Source organism: Pelobates fuscus, chromosome 1 (genome assembly GCF_036172605.1).
Source record: "Pelobates fuscus isolate aPelFus1 chromosome 1, aPelFus1.pri, whole genome shotgun sequence".
In the NCBI taxonomy this organism is placed as follows: domain Eukaryota; kingdom Metazoa; phylum Chordata; class Amphibia; order Anura; family Pelobatidae; genus Pelobates; species Pelobates fuscus.
This window is the reverse complement of record NC_086317.1, coordinates 84,070,120-84,091,140: the sequence shown is the minus strand read 5'-3', so window position 1 is coordinate 84,091,140 and position 21,021 is coordinate 84,070,120. Positions and strand designations below refer to the sequence as shown.

The 21,021-nt window shown below is 39.1% G+C and overlaps 1 protein-coding gene across 1 annotated transcript in view; it reads left to right on the top strand.

Annotated features, from left to right (window-relative positions):
* Window positions 1-21,021, top strand: part of SMG6 (SMG6 nonsense mediated mRNA decay factor) — a 226,104-nt gene that overhangs the window by 189,734 nt on the left and 15,349 nt on the right. The window contains exon 14 of the mRNA XM_063449948.1: window positions 20,760-20,936. Within this exon, the coding sequence (XP_063306018.1) occupies window positions 20,760-20,936 (177 nt within the window). The remainder of the gene's footprint in view (window positions 1-20,759; window positions 20,937-21,021) is intronic.

The window sequence follows — 21,021 nt, the reverse complement described above, 5'->3', positions numbered from 1 at the left end:
TTTATATTTTGTAAACCAGCAACAAACAGACAAGTATGCAAACCAAAAAAAGCAAGAAATACTGTGCAAATTATGTAATAAACATTTCTAAACTCATTATGCATTATTGGACAGGCCTTCCCCGCCCCGCCTTTACCACCCATCTCAATTTAAGACCAGTCCACTAATGGCCGAAATAGGACATCATTGTGCAGCAGCAGGAGTGAGAAACCCGACACTAGAACCCGTTCTACATGATCACACTTATCAGACTGCCTCTTCTCTTTTCAGCATTCCTAGGGATAGGACACTGATTGGTTAGATCAGTGTCCCCCCTGGAGTGGGTGTGGAAAGCATAGGAAAGAAGAAGTAGGTAAATATGAAAATATATATATATATTTATCTACTTTTTTTTTATTTTTTTACCCTGCAGGGTGAGGCAACTGTCTCATTCAAAGCTAAAGCATTTGATTAGACAGTTGTTTCAAAGTAAAAACAAAGAGAACGTTACCTGCGCTCTGGCCTAAATCCCCATGTACATTTAAACAAAATGGAGGCTCTTTAGTTTTATTCCAATGGCCATTTGAATATATAAGCTCACCTGCCACGTCAAGTCAAGCCTCAATTGGGGAGTCCTACTCTAGCCATTAGATTTGCTGATATCAGCCAAGAATCTCCAATAAGACAGGAAGAGGTATTTTATAAACCCTTTTACATTTAACCCTTTATAGGGCTGCTACACATACAATAAACTTTGCTGGTATCAGACAAAGTGTAAACATCTCTAATGAGACAGGAAGGGGTATTTTATAAACCCTTTAACATTTAACCATTTGTATGTGTTATAGCCCTATTTAGGGTTAAGTATGTAGGGGTTTATAAAACACCCCTTCATGTCTCATTAGAGATGTTAACACTTTGTCTGATACCAGCAAAGTTTATTGTATGTGTAGAAGCCCTATAAAGGGTTAAATGTTAAAGGGTTTATAGAATGCCCCTTCCTGACTCGCTGGAGGTTCTTGGCTGATATCAGCAAATCTAATGGCTAGAGTAGGACTCACCTATTGAGGCTTGCCTTGATATGGCAGGTGAGCTTCTATATTCAAATGGCCATTGGAATAAAACAAAGAGCCTCCATTTTGTTTAAATGTACATGGGGATTTAGGCCAGAGCGCAGGTAACGTTCTCTTTGTTTTTACTATGTATTTTAAGCTGTTGGATACTAAGCTACTGCTGCTGTAAGCGCGGTGCTTTATCTTTGTGTTTGTATAAATTGTTTAAAAGTGATGCATGCCCCTTTAAGTGGCTACAGTACTCTTTTAAAGCACGCACAAGTGCACACACATTGTAACCCTAGCATCCCAGAGTCCGTTAAAAAATATAAATCCCCCAAAACTTGTGGACAGAGGGCATGGAGAGTTGATAACATTGATTATTGCAAATACAGTGTGTTTTGGTAAATGAAAGCTTTTTACAAACAGAAAGTAAGATAAGATAAGATAGTAAACGTGTTTTTCAGTGATTTTCTGCTTCTAAAACATGACAAGGCGCATTGTGCTTTATTTTGTTGTTGTTGTTTTAGAACATGTAATAGAAAGGATAGTTACCAGTTTTTCTAAACTCTTCCCAGAGCAGAGAGATTTGCAGTTCAGAGTCGGGCAGTGTCTTTGTCATGTGAGCAAGAAATAGATATATTAATCTTCTATCTTCCTGCTCGTCCATAATCCTCTCTGACAACTTGAATTTAAAAAAAGGCTCAGAGTTAATATATTTTGTTTGAAACACCAGCTCTGCTTACTCTGTCCAAAAATCACAATGTCATTCCAAAGAACACTTCATTTATTTCTCTTGCCCGACGAATTACATACATCAGATCACTGCATTTGCTCTTATCCTTCTATGCTGCTGAAGCAAAATACGTGAATTAAGGGGGATACATGATGGAGATAGGATTGGCAGGGCAAGAAAGGATCACAAGTGCAAAATGGAGGTTTAAAAGAAGAGAATGTTCTGTTGATCGAGTAGTTTCCTTTTCTGTTACCAGGCTGTCAGTCTGTAAGGCACCGAGCTCCCCATTCATTCAAAAATCCTGCAAAGTCTTACATATCATACTGCTCTCCCCTTCCCATCCCACCACTTACATTGTATTCCTACAGTCCTTTACAACTTTTTGTGGTTTGGATGTAAGAGATCTCAAAATAATTTAAACCTTAATTTGTGTTCAAAGACATTTTCAGCAGTATACAGAATTCAGCCTGTATATCACACTGGCTTATAAGTAATTGAATGAATTCATGTTTGGGTAAATTACGTATGCAAGTAGAGATATACATTTTTCGCCCTTAAGTACCAAAGACATTCATGACAACTTTAGTATTTGCACTCCTTGTGCCATTTTGTCATCCTCTAAGGCCACTAAACATGCAGAATATCCATCCTAAGGTTGCCATAGCAGTAGAGAGATGGCATTCAGATGTGGCACCCCAAGTGACACACTTGCATGATGGCATTTGCATTAAGGTGGGGTGACTGCACGAGCATGTACACCATCCAGTCCAGCACACCATGCTTTGTGTAAGTAATGTAAACCTAGCAGTTGATAAATAAAAAAATGTAAAAATTGCGTAATATTGGAATTAATTGTTTTCAAATTTGGGTAATTTACATTTCCACACATTCTGTAGTTTCTCGTTTTTGATGTTCTTAGGGATTTTTTTTCCCTCTGCTTATTATACTATTTTGGTTTCTTAATAGCTGAATTAATTTCCCAGGTCAATTACAGAGTTCACATGACAAAAGGCAAAGGTCGCCATCTTTCATGATGTTTCATTGCTTGTAGTTATGAATACTAATGATACTAGCAAAATTAAATGTAGAAACTACACCTCCATCTTAGGTCCCTGTCAATCATTGTTATAAGCTCTCTCCTTTGATCCTGGCAGTCAGCGTATGGAAAGCATACAGAAAAGAGGAGAAATTAGACAATGTTTTAAATGCAATATTTATCCTCGTTTTGCCTTGTCTGAAATGGATTATGATGTCGTTTGCTAAATCTTTATTACGAATTTAATTTTTTTTTTTTTTAAAGGCATGTTGAGAAAATAAAATTACACACTTTAAGTGATTTACATAGTTTTGTTCAGTGGCATAAATTCCAGAGAAGTCTTAGTTTCCCTTTAAAGCACTACTAACATGTTTTTTATTGTATTCACCCCCTCCCCCGACGAGTTATCACCATAGAGTTTAACTGTAATGTTTGTGCCCTGTTTTGTAAGATTCTTTTGATTTTCAAGAGTGCTGACTGTATACAATATAATTTAAATCCGATAACAAGCATTTCCTTTTCTTCACAGCACTATCAGTGGTTTCGATATTCAACGGCATTGTAATTAAATAGAATTAGTAGAAAAATTAGGCAAATAAGGCAATTTAATTTTAATTAAGTTGAGATCATACCATTTAGGTAGCAAGATGAATTGAGCAAGTTTGTTTAAGAAAAAAGTATACATTTTACATGATGTTAAAAAAAAAAATAGTAATTATTTATTTAGTCTAAAAAGGGTTGGTTTTTTTTTTTGTTTGTTTGTTTGGTTTTTTTTTTGTACTGAAGGCTTCTTTTACATTTCTGTCCCTTTTGAATTATTTAAGGTTTTTGTACCCAAAACTACAGTACCTCTGAAAGAGTTGCAGATAGAAAAAAACAGTTTCACTACTATTGAAACACTGTCACAAGGCTTGTAATATAAATTGAATTAACCCCTTAAGGACACATGACGTGTCATTATTCCCTTTTATTCCAGAAGCATGGTCCTTAAGGGGTTAATATGAAAAAATATATATTTAAACCACAATAAAAAACAGTGATTTCCTGTTTTTGCTGACGAACTGTTTCATCCCGAGGTATATTCTAGAAAAGCCTTTTTAGCTGGCCATGTGTAGTCTTGTTCAAATGTGGAGGAATAGAATAGGATTGTAGTTTGTATTAAAAGGGAAGATTAAGTGGGTGCTCCTGGCTGCATTTATTATAAATATAATAAAAAAATGCATAAGTGCCAAGACTCCCAATTTTGGACTCATATCCTGACGGTATTTAGCACAAGGCTGTATGGAAAATATACAGGACTATCACGTGCTTTGAGCTGATTGCGTGTTTGATTATACATATGAATGAAGCCTGGAGGTGGAAGTGAATGAAAGATTCCACAGCTTTTCATTTATTTGCACTAGTCGTTTGAATTCCTTTTTTTTCTTCAATATTGCAACCCGCAAGTTCTTCTCTTTGTTTTTGTGTTTCTAGCATTATGTGAGATACTAATTTAGCTTCAAGTAAAATGCAAAAATAAGCAGCACACCTAAACCAATTTAACAAGAAGAGTTGTAAATTCTAATTATACACTTATACAAGGTTTATTGACATTAATTCTAATTAGTGAATTTGGCTATTTCAACCCCACACGTTGCTGATGGGAGAAGAAAATCAATCACTTTAATTCTCTGCCAAAAGAGATTCTGTAAAAAAAAAAAAAAAAATGTAAATGGCATCTAGGTGCTTTTTTCGCACAACAAAATATTCAATGGTATCATCGTTAATAGGTGTGATAACAGTTTGATGATCCAGGGAGAAATCTGGTTATCATTTAAATGTCCGTAAGGATTTTTCTTTGTGTACAGTCAGGATATTGTCCTTTCTTGACAGGCGATGAAAAGGACACATTTCTCCACATTGTAGATATTGTAAGAGATGTCTAATATCATGTGGAGGCTTCTAGACCCTTCAGAAAGTGCAGTTCCCTCTATGGCTATTTTGCTAGACCAAAGATGGGTTTAAAAGGCTTACACTGTTACCTTGGCTTTCTGAAATTAATCTGAGTCATCAGGCTTATTTTTTGGGAAATATTGTCTAACAGATTACTGCCCACTGTTCTTCTCTGGCCTTTTGTTACGAGGTGAAGATGTTATTTTGAGGAGGGGGGGGGGGGGCGCGGAAGAATGCATCTTTGCCTATGTACCAAAAAATCCTTGCACCGGCCCTGCCTAAATTGTGTTAAAAACAGCCACTGTCTCGGAGGCAGAGACAAGATCTCTTGGCTGTCGCATGGCTGTGGAGTCAGAGGGAGGGGGAATGGAACGGCCACTCACTGGCTGACGGGGAGTGAGAGCTGATGCATTCCTGGAGTTGTAGTCCCTGCCAGGGGCTCACTCGCGCTCCCGAGGGGCAGGGAGAATCCATCTTTAGCTCAGCAGGAAACTACAACTCTGTATCCCAGTCCCGCACAGACAATCTTCTTGGAGGTTGGAGGCAGAGAATAGGCACCAGGCAGCACCAGCAGAGCGAAGGAGAGACTTGGTGTGACTGGCTGCCTTGTAAAACCAGGAAAAGGCGGGCATGGTTGGTGAGCTGATTCGCTGGTGCAACGGTCCACTTGACTAAATTTGCCCCCCAGGTCTAAAGCTGCCAGCCCTCCCCTGAACATTTGGTCCCAAAAGGCAACACAGACTCAGCAAACCAATCTGCAAACTGAATTCGGCAAGCCCTGTAACTTTCCAAAACACCATAAAACCTGTACATGGGGGGTATTGTTATACTCTGGAGGCTTCACTGAACACAAATATGAGTGTTTAAAACAGTGAAACTTATCATGACGATAAAATCACCAGTAAAAGTGCAGTTTTTGTGTAAAAAATACAAAAAAATAATTCTAACTTTGGCAAGCGTTTGTGGCTAAGTGGCTACTACAAAAGACTGGACATACCCCATTTTGAATACCCTGGGTTGTTTACTTTAACAAATGGTATGCCATGATGGAGTTAATTTTCATTCCTGGGCTGCTATACGCTCTCAAAGGCAACATAGGCCCAGCAAACCAATCTGGCAAATTTCAATGTGCAAACATGGAAAAGGGGAAAGCCCTACATTTGACCCCTGTAAATTTGCAAAAACCCATAAAACCTGTACATTGGGGGCACTGTTGTACTCAGGAGATGTTGCTGAACACATATTGGGTGTTCTTTGTCAGTAACACATAACAGAAACTGATAATCCATGCCTAAAGTAAAATGTGAGAGAAAAATGACTACCCAAAAGTTTGACAAAGCCTCGTGGTAGAATTAGTGCATGGAAAGTGTTAAAATATAACCATTTGAAATACCCTAGGGTGTCTACGTTTCAAAAATATATGGTTTGATGGGGGTAAATTACAATGGCCGGCTTCACAAATGTCCCAAATAGGACATGGGTGCATGATGACTAGCTGTGAAAATTACAAGTTGGAAAACTGGAATGCGCACCCTCCAAATAAGGTATTTTATCCCCCAGAGAACCCGACACACCTATACATGGAGGGTATCACTGTACTCAGGAGATGTTGCTGAACACATATTGGGGTGTTCTTTTGACAGTAACTATTAAAGTTATCAGTACATGTATGCTTAAATTGCTATGTGTGTAAAAAAAAAAAAAAAAACTATTATTTAATATTTTTTTAAATTTGGCATAGATTGGTGGTAAAATGGTTGCATGAAAAGAGTACAAATACCCCAAGTTTAATACCTTAGGGTTTTAAAAAAAAATTATATTTATATATATATGTATACATGTTGAAGGGTTATTCAGGGATTCCTGACAGATAGTGTTACAATTTAATTGTCTTTGAAAAAAAAAATGGTTTGGAAATAGCAACGTGCTACTTGTACTTATTGTCCTATAACTTGCAAAACAAAAAGCTAAGAACACGTTAACATTTCTAAACTCAGGACAACATTTAGAAAATAGCATGGGTGTTATGTGGCGGTTGTAGATGCGTAACAGATTTTGGGGGTCAAAACGTTTTGGTTTTTTTTTCATATTTTATAATTTTTATTATAGTAAATTATATGATATAATGAAAATAATGGTATCTTTAGAAAAAGCATTTAATGGCGAGAAAAATGGTATATAATATATGTGGGTACAGTAAATGAGTAAGAGGAAAATTGCAGCTAAACACAAACACCGCAGAAATGTAAAAACAGCCCTGGTCCTTAACGGTAAGAAAGTTGAAAAGTGGTCTGGTCACTAAGGGGTTAAAGACACATTACTGTGTGTTGTGTTTCTTGGCATGCACACAGTGACAGAATAGAAATAGGGACTGTCTTTTCTATTTAGGGACACTTAGGGAGTATGCCCACCTGCAAAATATTTCAGAAGTAAAACTGAAGTTGTGAAAAGATAAATAAGACGGGCACGGACCTTACAATTCTCTAAGCTTATTCTTTAAACAGGTATTTGTGAAGATAAAAGCATATTACTCTTTGGGTCCTTTCTTACACATCCAGAAGGCATTTTTTTCTTAGATCTGTGTATGTCTGTTACCCCACTATTCAGAATGGCTAATACTATATTTGGAGGTGGCTGTCTCTAGCACATTTAGAGACACACTTTCCATTAGCTGTGCAGCAGTATTACCCTGAGAAACGGTTAATATGCATAAATAGTAACCACACTCCTAAGAAGCCACATTGGCAGGTCACAAGGTCACGACGTTTCATTATTATGCACATGCGGTTGGCATCTGTTGCTCTCTCATGGTACAATACAGTCTGCCTTACCACACATTCATTTCCTGCACCTAATAACTTTTTACCTTTAGTTCTAATAATTGTGTTGTTTAATGACTGAAGTATTCATTTTTTAACTTCTTTGTAGTAGGCGTTATTCGTTGTGGCCAGAAGATAAAGATGTGATGTTTGGTGCCAATGTTTAGGTGCTGCACAACTGCAAATACATTTTCAAAAACTTGTCAAAGCATGATTTCCAAATGTGTTCTGTCTCTTGGATTCTTGATTATGGAAGAAAAATAAAAAGTAGATGGACATGTATATAGGACTGCATGTACCCACACACCCACCCCTCCCCCCTCCCCTTCCCAAAAAAACAAAACTTACCCTAAGAGGTTGCAAGTTTTGCCAGTTTGAAATGTTAAATTCAGTGCTCCTTAACCTCTACAAAAATAAATACAAATCTGATTTAGGGCAACACTTGCATGACATATGTAGACTTGGAATATATATATATATATATAAACATTTTTTGTAATTATTTTTATTTTAATTTAAATTATTTCTTTATTTTGGTTGTTGGACATTTTCTTAGACATTACAAAAACACCAGAAGCACTGCATACAAATCGGAACAGGTTGACAATTGATCTGCTGAAATAAGTGTAATAATCATAATTACTGAAGGGGCTGCACAGGGAAGAGAGAGAGAGAGAGAGAGAGAGAGAGAGAGAGAGAGGAGGGGAGATACTAGATATGAAGCACCTCTTGGAACACAATCTATTTAAAGGACCACTAACCCTGCAGTGTAAAACAGCAGTGTTTAGAACAAAGGGTTAAATACCTGTATTGTCTCTCTATTTTTCACAAGGGTGATTACTGTTTAGTATTTAAAAGGAAAATGAAGTTGCGCCTAAAACAGCAAACTGAACAGTTTATGTAAATAAGGCACCATTAAATACTTGACACTGCCTTGCTCTTGACCATCATTTTAAAAAGAATAAAATGGAACAGAATGACTAGGGTTTAATAAACAGTTAACATTGTGTTGTTAGACACACACAACATTTACTGAGAATATTTGTATCCACTTTTTCTTTTAGAATGGTTAAGATATATATTTTTGTGTACTTTATGTGCACACCATATAAATATCAGATGATGTGCTTGTTATCATACAAAGTCAGGAACCATTTCAAAATATTTAGTTACCTATGAAAGTTTTGTGTTTTCTATTTATGGAAGTATCACAGCTATGAAATATTGCTCTATATAATTCTATGAGTCACCTAGATTGCTTTAAATGGATTTTCTGCATTTTACAGGAAGTGTTTGTGCATTGCTGGTTTGTGTATTTTTTGTTAGTTTTTTCCCCTTTTATATATATATATATATATATATATATATATATTTTGTTCAGTAATCAAAATGCTAAATACACTGCGCAGATATATGACCATGAATAGAATTGTGTGAGGCATAGCCTAGTACAGGGGTCAGCAACCTACAGGACATGTGCCATACACAATGCCACAAACTACTCATGAACGTATTCTATACAATAACAGCCCACATAGTCACAAATTCAACGCTACAAAGTAACTGCAGCACCCACAAATAACACAAGCAGAATATGAAAACATACACACCTCAATTGAAAAAAAAGTCACGGCACGCCAAGGGAATTCAAAATCTCTATTTGGCACAGTACTGCTAAAAGATTGCCCACCTCTGGCCTAGTATGTAAACCTGAACGAACCCAGAATTGCAAGATTCCCGATAGACGGGATCTATAGTGTGTCCACAGAACCCTATATAGGGGATAACCCTTAGATATATAACAAATATTTGAACTGAAGGTGATCCCTAGCCAGAATGAGCCTGGGAGCACCAAAAAGGGTTCTCTGGGTGTTGCACATATATATTGAAGATAAAAAAAAAAACACCTTTATTATAGGGTATAAATTCCCCCCAAAAAGAAAGAAAACTTATATAAAGTCTAACACATCTAATAAAACACACAGGGGAGACCCTGGTCTTATATCTGAGTGGGAGTATGTAGACAGGAGAATATGCTTAGAGATAGATAGTAAACTGATGTACTTGGTTGCAGTAATGAAATTGCTTTTCCATACTAGCACTAAATGTACTTAAGTCTGGGTAATTATATATAAATCATAGGTGAGTATACCCTTTGATAGAGATTAAACCAGAAGCTTAAAATAATAGATTGATTGAAAAAACACCCTACACAGTTGTATAGTATAGCTAAAACCTAATATAGTATATAGGTTTCTTAACAAATAAGTTGATACACTAAGAAGAGTGTCCCTTGCTAGAGTCTCTAAAGAGTATCAATAAATGAACAACCCTAGGTGGTTAGAATGTATCCACCAGTTGAGCAAAGCAGTGGGATGACTATACTGGTAGTAGTGAGTTGCTATCTTCTAAAGTATCTGCTTGAATCTTGCTACAATCTAATGTAGTCTGAAGCTCCATAAACTTCACTCAATATGTCTCGCCTCACCCAGTGAACACAAAGAACAGTGCCGTGATTAAAATAAAGAAAACATAACAATTCGACACCTGACTGCTGGGGAAAACTCAGACCGCAGAGGCAGGACCAACACAGAGACAAAATATAACACAACGCAGAAGGGTACAATACGAAACGAACACAGCCGACGCATACACACAGCAACACGCAAAACGGATCACTTATCCTCATACAACAATATTACGTGACATATGTTTATTACATTTATTATGCTTATTTTTTGTATGTCTTTTATGCATGATATACATGTTACGAAAAAAAAAAAAAACAAGACACCATCGGGCTTCTGCGCAAGCCACACAATACATACCGGTCGCAATGTAACTGTCATCACCAAAATAAAGAATTGACAAAAAAAAAAAAATGAAAACATGAGACCTATGTATTGTGTGTTTTATTAGATGTGTTAGACTTTATATAAGTTTCCTTTCTTTTTGGGGGGAATTTATACCCTATAATAAAGGTGTTTTTTATCTTTAATATATATGTGCAACACCCAGAGAACCCTTTCTTGGTGCTCCCAGGCTCATTCTGGCTAGGGGTCACCTTCAGTTCAAATATTTAGTATGTAAACCTCAAACAAATATGTTGTTTTTTTTTCAAAATGTGCAATATTTTTTAATTGTTTGATAGACGTACAAACTGCTAATTTCTCTTCATAGTAGATGCTGGCCTGAGATTACCGGTAGCAATAACATTTGAAATAAAAGAAAAAAGCTAACTATATCTTTATATATAACCTGGATTAAATATGAATGATTAACGCAAGTCAGATGTTTGCCTTATAAATGTCTTCTTGCACTTTCTGTAGAGAGTCTGAGAAATGACCAACTGACTGGTTGGTGTAAGTATTCACCTTTCTTTGTTTAAAGGGTTAAATAAAAAAGAAGCTGAAATAGCATGTCAGATAATTATACATAACATCACAAGTGGTCAAAGACAACATTACAGTAATAGAGTATTGTACATATATGTCTACAAAGCCCCATCGCTTGCAGAATTTTTGTATTCGTATTTACTTGTGTTCTATATCTGATGCAGTTAGTGACAGCTGAACTTGTGTGCAGTGGCCGTTTAAAACCCTTCCAAATGTCTGATATCACAACCACATTTCTAGACTCACTAGTGAGGCAGACTGACCATAACCTACCCCTACACCCTCCAAGACTGCCAAGGCAAACGACTGTAGAGATTGAAAGTGAACTGCTTTAGATCATTTTTAGTGGCACATGGCAGGATCTTGTACATTGCGCTGATGGAATGTACCGGTCTGTCTGTCAGCACACGCTTCTGGTTTACAGGTAGTCTGTGTGCCCTGTACATGCTGTGATTGTTGTGTACCAGGCTACTGCTTGACTGTTTCACAATGAGACACTTCTGCTTGATTGGCCCCCAAGCTGACAAATCAGTCTAGGAGCCAAACACATTATTGACAAGCCATAACTGTCAGTCAAGGCATGTAATCGCTGTGATTGGCTCTCATAGTGATCATTGAGCCTGGGGTTAATCCACTAAACAGTTGTCTGTTAAAGTTAGAAATCACGTCAGTTTGACAATAGTCGGTATGATAAGATAGTGTTACTTTAACAAATGGCTTCTCTGGGGAGATAGAGGTCAAAGTTAGGGAATGTCCTCAGTTGCACCCAATGCATTTTCCTCAGTGTGGGGAAGGTATTCATGTGGGGTATTGCTGTAACTCGGGCAATGCATCAGAATGACAATCGGGGGTCTCTGAAGTAGTAGAACACAAAAGGAATGAAAACATTTACCATAAAAATTCAATATGTATTTGAGAATATGAAATACAATGTAATGCTTTTATTTTGCCCCCAAATAGACATGAGCCCAGTAAATCAATCAGTAAAAATATGAGAATGGATACTGGCATGTCTCTAATTTGACCCTATAATTTCTCAAAAATCTGGCAAGGGGTCTACATGGGTTATTTCTATACTCAGGAGGGGGGCCCTGAAGGTGGAGCACCCTCAGGGTACTATAGTGCCAGGAAAACTGCTATATTGATCCTTTAAGTATTACAAATACAATTATTTATTTGTAACACTGAAGCCTTTAAAAATCGATTTAGATTATTGTTCCCAACAGTGCCTTAAAAAGGGTTAACCTATCTATTAATTCATCTCCCCCTGCAGCTTCAATGCAGAACCTTTGAATCCAGTTCTTCTCATTGAGAAGCATTGCCTCCCTTTTTATGCTTCGGCACAAAGCAATTAGGAAAAATACCTTCCTGGCTGTGTGACAAGTTTTATCATAAGGCAGCGAGGAGGGTGCAGCTTAAACACTTTGTAAAAGTACTGATTTCTCATGAAAGATGCACTTTTATTAGGTGAGAAAGAGGATGCACTCTGCGAGTTGCAGTGCTTTAGGGGTTTGCAGTATTCCTTTAATTAATGCTTAGAACAGACTAATGCCTTTTCTGTCCCAGCTGTATTAACTGCTCTGCTGGAAGAATGTTCATAGTATCCATAACTCGTTTTTACCCACAATATAAAATTAACCACTTCCATACTGTTTTCACTTTTTTTCCCTAGGTTTCGGCCAAAGAACAAGGGAAACTGCTCATGTAATTAAAATATACGCGTACACTTCTGTCTTATAATTTATCTGCCTACTTAATTCCATCTTAACATATAAATTACTTTATTTTTTTCATTTTGTGTGCCACAGTTAAGACATCCACTACTATTTCCTGGCAACTGTTGCCTAAATGAGTTGTTTGACACAGATTATCATGCTGTCCTAAAACAAGTTGCTAAATGGGTTTTCTTAATTCAGTTTTGTTATTTAAATGGGGCACGGTAAGAAGAATGGTTAATGTTGAAATGCTGTATGTGAGTTACTTTAGTAGAATCATTTGTTTCTTATATGAGCAACCAACCATATGGCCATTGTGCCACCAGTATATTATGACTGTGGGGACAATACTGAGAAGCAGTCATTTTATTGCTATTCCAGTAACCATCAGCACGACACTACCTTACTGTATAGCTACACCTCTCATATAGAATTAACCTCTTCATAACCATTATGACCTAGATTCTAAGCTCATATGTCATTGCATAGAAAATGTAACTGCAAACCCTCTCCTAAATTATCACCCTCTATGTATCCCGGGATTTTCCATTCGTATAATTTCCCTGTAATTTACATATAAATCTCTTTGACAGACATGTAGGATAATGTCTTTGAGTGGTGTTACTAGCTGGGCACACACTACTATTACTATGTGTCCTTGGTCTGCTTCTTCTTCCCATTATGTCCATTGCTGCGGTTCTTTACCTGCAGGTGACCGTCCCCACCTCCATTCTATCCCCAGGCAATTATTTCACAGGGCACTTATTTCCTGCCAGAGACCATTACAGGGTGTGTGTTTGCTTAAGAGGGGTGTTGGTGTCTGTGGAAGCAAATTGGTTAACTGCATGCACTTTCTTCCCATGTGCTTCATATTACATTGCCAAAAGCCCTAATGCTGAAAAGGAAAGTCCTGGCCCTGTGAGTTGAACTAGGTTTCAGGCAGAGGTCACATATAGGTTGTGTTGCTGACACACTCAGCAACAACAGCATGTAAATTTAGACCCGTAAGAGGAAATTCATTTCCTTTTTGACAACACACATTGCTGCCAGCAACATGACCCTGGCATCTTCAGTTCCGTGCCAGCCCACCCACTCACAAGATCTGTCCCTGCAATTTACAGAGGCACAGGCTTGAAGCTGTGGTGCCCTCTGTCACATCCATCTGCCCTTTTTCCTTCAAATTAAATTGTTTTTAAAAATAGGTTTTTGCTTTCAGGATTAGATGGTTTGATTTTCTAACTATGTCTCTTTTGTTTGTTTTTGTGTTTGTATATATTTATGTAAATGTCTATACACTGGTTGGCCATAACATGAAAACCACTGACTGGTGAAGTGAAAAACATTGATTATATTGTTGCAATGGCACCTATCAAGAGGCAAAATATATTAGTCGGTTCTTGAATTTCATATATTGGAAGCAGGAAAAATGTGCAAGTGAAAAGATGTGAATAATTTTGACAAGGGCCAAATATCTGTTTTAGTGCGCTCTATAGGGTCTTAAAGCCCTGAGCATAGCATCTAATGATGCACTCGCGCTATGCTTGTTGGGGACAGTTCCCTGGTGTCCCCATAACTGAGAACCAGGAAACAGTCAGGACTGGATCCAAAAATCTGGATATTTGGGAGGCCTGGATTAAAGGACCGCTATAGGCACCCAGACCACTTCAGCTTAATGAAGTGGTCTGGGTGCCTGGTCCATCTAGGATTAACCCTTTCTGCTGTAAACATGGGTTAATCCAGCCTCTAGTGGCTGTCTCATTGACAGACGCTAGAGGCGCTTCCGCACTTCTCACTGTGATTTTCAGGGGGCACCCTCAGGGCACTATAGAACCAGGAAAACGAGTTTGTTTTCTTGGTACTATAGTGGTCCTTTAAGCCACTTACTTTGGAAATCCATCTCCCGGGGGTTCTCTGCAGTGCAAGGTTAAATAGGTCCCTCATCATATTTATTATTAAAGCACCATTATATTAGCCCAAATTGAGATTTTTAAATTTTTTCGATATTCACAGTGAGTCGTACAAAGTGTAAGATAACACATAATCCCTAGATCGTAGCACAACCATAAACCACATGTACCAACATTTCAAATGGACAAAGAGGATTCAGTACTTTACATTTTAAGGGTTTGGCCAGGTGCAGGCCTTTTCTGAGACATTTTAGGTGACTTTTCAGAGCTGTTACAGATGTGTATCTTTGTAAATTTAGGGAACAGCAGGTGACCGATGCAGTCTATTCTGTGGTCATGTCTGTGAAAGTCCACTGGATGGATTTGAGCCTTAATTTGTCTTCTGTATCTCACTGACTCATTCTGTGAGATAATATGCAGAAAGCATGGTGTGAGCTATCTATTTAACAAAAAAGGGTATGTGGAAGTAAAATGTGCTGATGGGTGGGTGTCCTGCAGGGAGATGTTATACTCGTAATCATTGCAAGAGGCCCAGAAGGCTAGTCATGCTGGGGCGTTATACTGGAATAGGAGGTGATGTACGGATGGGGTTATTGGAAGTGGCATTTGTTGAGGATGGGACTTTAGCCAGAGCAGGAGGATGGAGATTTGCTGCCACTGAGATATGCTGTGGAGCAATGTTTCCTAAGAAGTCTTAGTGGAACAGCTTACATCCAGCTGCAGTGCTCTGTTATGCAATGCGCACAGTCCTGGCATGCATCTACAATGGATTGTATAGCTGTCAAATGATTTGTAATGGCATCATCAATACATATTGCTAAAGTAAGCAGGACCTGTATGTGCAAATATGCGTTTGTTTTTTCCACCCATAGTATTTGTGCCACAAATACAGAAATAACTAAGCATTTACTCATTAAACATTGTTTCAAATTGAACAGGAAACCAAATTGCAAAATGTAGGCTGAAATTTGAAACAGATTTAAACCCCCGGACAACTTGTATCCCCTAAAAATGTTAATGTCCATCAATATGGCCACTCACCAGGGCTGAATTTTTACTAGACAGAGGTGAATCGATCATTTTTAGTTGTGGCAAGTGGACATTTTCAGCCCTGTCTAATATCCAATAATCCATTACTAAAAATGTGTTTTAGAAGAGACCTAAAGTGTTGTGTCTACAGAAACTAATTTCTAAAAGCATGTGTAGTGAAAATAGTTTACTGTGAGTTTAGTTACTGGCAATCTGTTCTCTTGCTGCATCCATAAACACTGTTATAGGGGAGAAAGGAATGGAAACCAATCTGGAAAACTGTGTATTTAAATGGGGGTAATAGGAGTTGAAATGAAAAAACAAAGGCACTGGAATGAAGAATGTGTGAAAGAGGCTCTAGTCACAAAAGGTTTGTCATCGTCGATCTAGGTCCTATGTACCAAATTTACTATTTTTCTGATTGCATATCAGATCCACAGTGTTTCAACAGCAGCTAGAGGAGTTGTGAATTGGCTTTATATGACTAGAATCCTACTTGCAAAAACAAAAAAATAAGACCATTGCAGCATTTAGTCTGCATTTAATGTAATAGGGCAGGGGTCAGCAACCTATGGCACTCAAGGTGACTTTGTACGGCACTCAGGGCTGCTAGACCACATAGGCTCCAGCCTATCCTGAGTCCCAGTGGAACTTCATATATTTGCTTGTGCAAAATGATGGTCAGGGATAATCCTCAATTTACGAATTACAGCACTTAGAGGAAGTAATCCCAGATCACTTTATACCAGGATTTGTGAACAGGAATCCATTCTGGAGTAGAGCAGCATGCAGTAGCTATTGCAGCTCATGCCCTTGGTCTGTACCTGGCCAGCCCGGTCCTCACTGGATCCCAGGGAAGCCACCCACGCTAGTAGATATACACAGAGCTACAGAATAAGCCTTACCCTCATACAAATAATACTCACCCACAAACACAACACCACTGACAATCTACATACATACACACACACACACACACAACCAGTGGCGTACATACCGGGGTCGCGACCGTGCCCGGCCCACCAGGGGGCCCGGCCGCCCTGCGACCCAGGTATGTATGTTACTGGGCCAGCCTCTTCTCCTTGGGGGCCCAGGAGCCGGCCACCTCAGGGCCCCCGAGGCTGGCCCTGCTGTCACCCGGCTGGCCGGTCCCGTGGGCGCGCGAGGGAGCACTGTCCCCTGAGTGCTTCCTCTTCAGCTCCCTCGCGCACCGCACTGATACCGGAGCCGGAAGATGACGTCATCTTCCAGCTCCGGCATCAGTACGCGGCACGCTAGGAAGGTAAAGAGGAAGCACCCAGGAGACAGTGCTCCCTCGCGCGCCCGCAGGACCGGCCAGCCGGGTGACAGCAGGGCCAGCAACACCACTGGACCCCAGGGAATCCCCTCAGCTCTCCCACAGGTAAGGAGGCTGGGGGGATTAAAAAAAAAAATGTGTTAGTGTGTGTGAGTGTATGTTAGTGTGTGTGTTTGTGAGTGTGAGTGTATGTTAGTGAGTGTATGTTAGTGAGTGTATGTTAGTCTTAGAGTGTGTGTGTGTGTGTGTGTGTGTTAGTCTTAGAGTGTGTGTTAGTGTGTGTGTGTTAGAGTGTGTGTCTGTTACTGAGTATGTTTGTGTGCGTCTGTTAGTGAGTGTGTATGTATGTCTGTCACTGAGTGTGTGTCTGTCAGTAAATGTGTGCGTCTGTTCATGATTGTGTGTGTGTCTCTCTCTGTCTGGCTTAAACACTTACCTTTCTCCAGCGCCGGACTCCCTTGGCGCTGGGAATCTCTCTGCCCCGATCTGCCTCTCAGCTCCGAATGCGCATGCGTGGCAAGAGCCACGCCCGCATTCAAACCGCCCATAGGAAAGCATTACTCAATGCTTTCCTATGGAGGTTCAGCGTCTTCTCACTGTGATTTTCACAGTGAGAATCGCAGAAAATCCTCTAGTGGCTGTCAATGAGACAGACACTAGAGGCTGGATTAACCCTCAGTGAAACATAGCAGTTTCTCTGAAACTGCTATGTTTTCAGCTGCAGGGTTAAAACTAGAGACCTGGCACCCAGACCACTTCATTGAGCTGATGTGATCTGGGTGTCTGTAGTGGTCCTTTAAGTATATGTGTTTATGCATGCACTGGCGTGCATACCGCGGTCGCACAGGTTGCGACCCGGTGCCCGCCGCCATGTGTTGCGGCCCCAGCCCGCGCAGAGTAAGCAAGCGTGTGGGGGGGGGGGAGCGGCCACGGATCAGTTTTCGCACCGGGGCCCCATGGGTTGTTTGTATGCCACTGCACACAACCCCACAAGCAGCTTCTCACATACAATACTACAAGCAGCCCCATACATACACACAGCATCAAACACACAACATGACATATCATCCTGACACACAATTCCATAGGTATCATGCACAATCGCACAAACTACTCTTGAACATATACAATATGACAACCCACATACGCACCAATAAAACGCTACAAAGCAACTGCCGCACCGATAAATAACACAAGCAGAATACAGCAACATACACACCACAATTTAAAAGAAATAGGACCAGCATGCCAAGGGACTTCAGGTTCTTTTTGGGCACTGTGCTACTAGGTTGCCTACCCCTGTATTAGGGTTATTGTTTTTCTTAGATTTGTACCAAAAAGTTGCAAGTATCACTAAAATAGTCCTTCGTGTTTACTCTCCATTGTTATTTCGGTCTATTGAAGCTGGTACTCTTCTTAGTGTGCAAAAACCACCTACTGCACACACAGAGTTTTATGAACCTTTGACCCTCTTTTCTGGTTATCCTTTCTATAGTTGTGGCTTTAGTTTTGACTAAACAAAAATTGCCAATGACAAGAGGCAACTATAAGTATTACTTCTGTGTTCTTGAAAACCACTTAGCCGTAGTTGTGTTGCATTTGCTGGATGTGTGAACTTGGTCAGAACCGTCAAAGATAAGGAACTACAAACCTTTTAATGTGAAGTAGCAGTTCTAGCTGCAATACCCCAGCACTGTAATACATGCCAGGTTTACGCTTCTGTAATAAGTGCCAGATCTATTCTTTATAAAAGTTTTATTGATCTTGAGTCTCTGTTAATAAAAACTTGTTTTTGGCCTTTAAGAGATTTGTGGTTCTGTTTTTTTACTCATCAAAGTACCATATTTAGGTGCTGCCTTGTGAGGTCAGTGGTTCATTCTCTTTAATATTTTTATTAGTGATATTGCAGAAGGTCTTGATGGTAAGGGATGTCTTTTTGGTGATGATACTAAGATATGTAACATGGTTGATGTTCCAGGAGGGATAAGCCAAATGGCTAATGATTTAGGTAAACTAGAAAAATGGTCAGAGTTGTGGCAACTGACATTTAATGTGGATAAGTGCAAGATAATGCATCTTGGACGTAAAAACCCAAGGGCAGAGTACAGAATATTTGATAGAGTCCTAACCTCAACATCTGAGGAAAGGGATTTAGGGGTGATTATTTCTGATGACTTAAAGGTAGGCAGACAATGTAATAGAGCAGCAGGAAATGCTAGCAGAATGCTTGGTTGTATAGGGAGAAGTATTAGCAGTAGAAAGAGGGAAGTGCTCATGCCATTGTACAGAACACTGGTGAGACCTCACTTGGAGTATTGTACGCAGTACTGGAGACCGTATCTTCAGAAGGATATTGATACCTTATAGAGAGTTCAGAGAAGGGCTACTAAACTGGTTCATGGATTGCAGGATAAAACTTACCAGGAAAGGTTAAAGGATCTTAACATGTATAGCTTGGAGGAAAGACGAGACAGGGGGGATATGATAGAAACATTTAAATACATAAAGGGAATCAACACAGTAAAGGAGTAGACTATATTTAAAAAAAGAAAAACTACCACAACAAGAGGACATAGTCTTAAATTAGAGGGACAAAGGTTTAAAAATAATACCAAGAAGGATTACTTTACTGAGAGGGTAGTGGATGCATGGAACAGCCTTCCAGCTGAAGTGGTAGAGGTTAACACAGTAAAGGAGTTTAAGCATGTGTGGGGCATAAGGCTATCCTAACTATAAGATAAGGCCAGGGACTAATGAAAGTATTTAGACAATTGGGCAGACAAGATGGGCCGAATGGTTCTTATCTGCGGTCACATTCTATGTTTCTGTTTTGTAGTAAATGACAAAAGGAGATCTGTGCTCAAAACCATTGTGTGCTGAATTATGTAAGATTTAAGATCTTTTCACACAAGAAAAGCGATGTATATGTCAACCTCCTGTACACATATCAAAATGAAAACCTGTGAGAAATCATCTCTGATATTTGGTAAAACCTGGGTAGTATCCCTTGATACTTCATTGTTAAATTTATGGAGAACAGCATTTGAAATTTGTGTTTTGATTGATGTGTAGAATAGAATAGAGTTGCTAAAATAACAAGTGTTTGTTGATTTTGGATGCAGTGAAGGAACACTGGATAAAGATTTATCGTGAAGCCCTGGATGGAAACATTACATTACATACAACGCAAAACTCATAAACATTAAATAGTGTATAAATTAGCATCTGTGTCAAATGTGTTTCACTAAATAGCAGAATATGTATTTAAGTTTTTGTTTGTGTGTATCTATATATTTAAAGTATTCTATTATTACCAAGCTTATACGATGCCCAAAAGTCTATTGTAATCTGTGTATTTAGGTGGAGAATGCCCATTTTCATATAATCGTACTGTGCCATGTTGCTGTGCCCTCTGCTGTCTGCATGTTCATCCTGCATCGTATAAGCAAAACTCCATCACCATAAATCTGTGCCAGGTTTTAGCTGTTACAAACATACCTAAAGTTGTTTATCTTTATAATCACTTTTGTGTAGGAAGATAATTACCTCATAATCATTTTAACATGTGTCTTGTGTTGGCTTTCCAGACTGCAGCAGTTCGTTTGAATCAATATCTCTGTGGCTATTCTCATGGGAAACACAGTTTTTTTTTCCCGTTAGTGTCTGATAAGTAAAGCTTGTATACACCTTGCCTTAAAATGTTAGGCCCACAATCCCTCGCAGACCCATGTCCCAGTTTTCAACTCATATTAAATGGGCTTGTTACTTTGGAGGGTTAACTAAATACTTGGCCATTTCTCATCTGCCTCTGCTCTGTGTTTTCCTTTCTCATTATCTCTTCTCCCTCCTTCTCCCCCTTTAGATTATTGCAGCGGATTGTAAGCGGGTCACAGTCTTGAAATATTTTCTGGAAGCATTGTGTGGACAAGAAGAGCCTCTGCTGGCATTCAAGGGTGGAAAATATGTGTCAGTGGCACCCATCCCAGACACCATAGGAAAGGAGACGGGAAGACCTGAGGGAGACCAAGTGGATGATCAGGTAATGGTTGCAAATGGTACTCGCCCTCTAAGCTAGTGACCAGGATTTCTGGAATCCAAGGAAAGCCGATACATGTGGCTTAGCT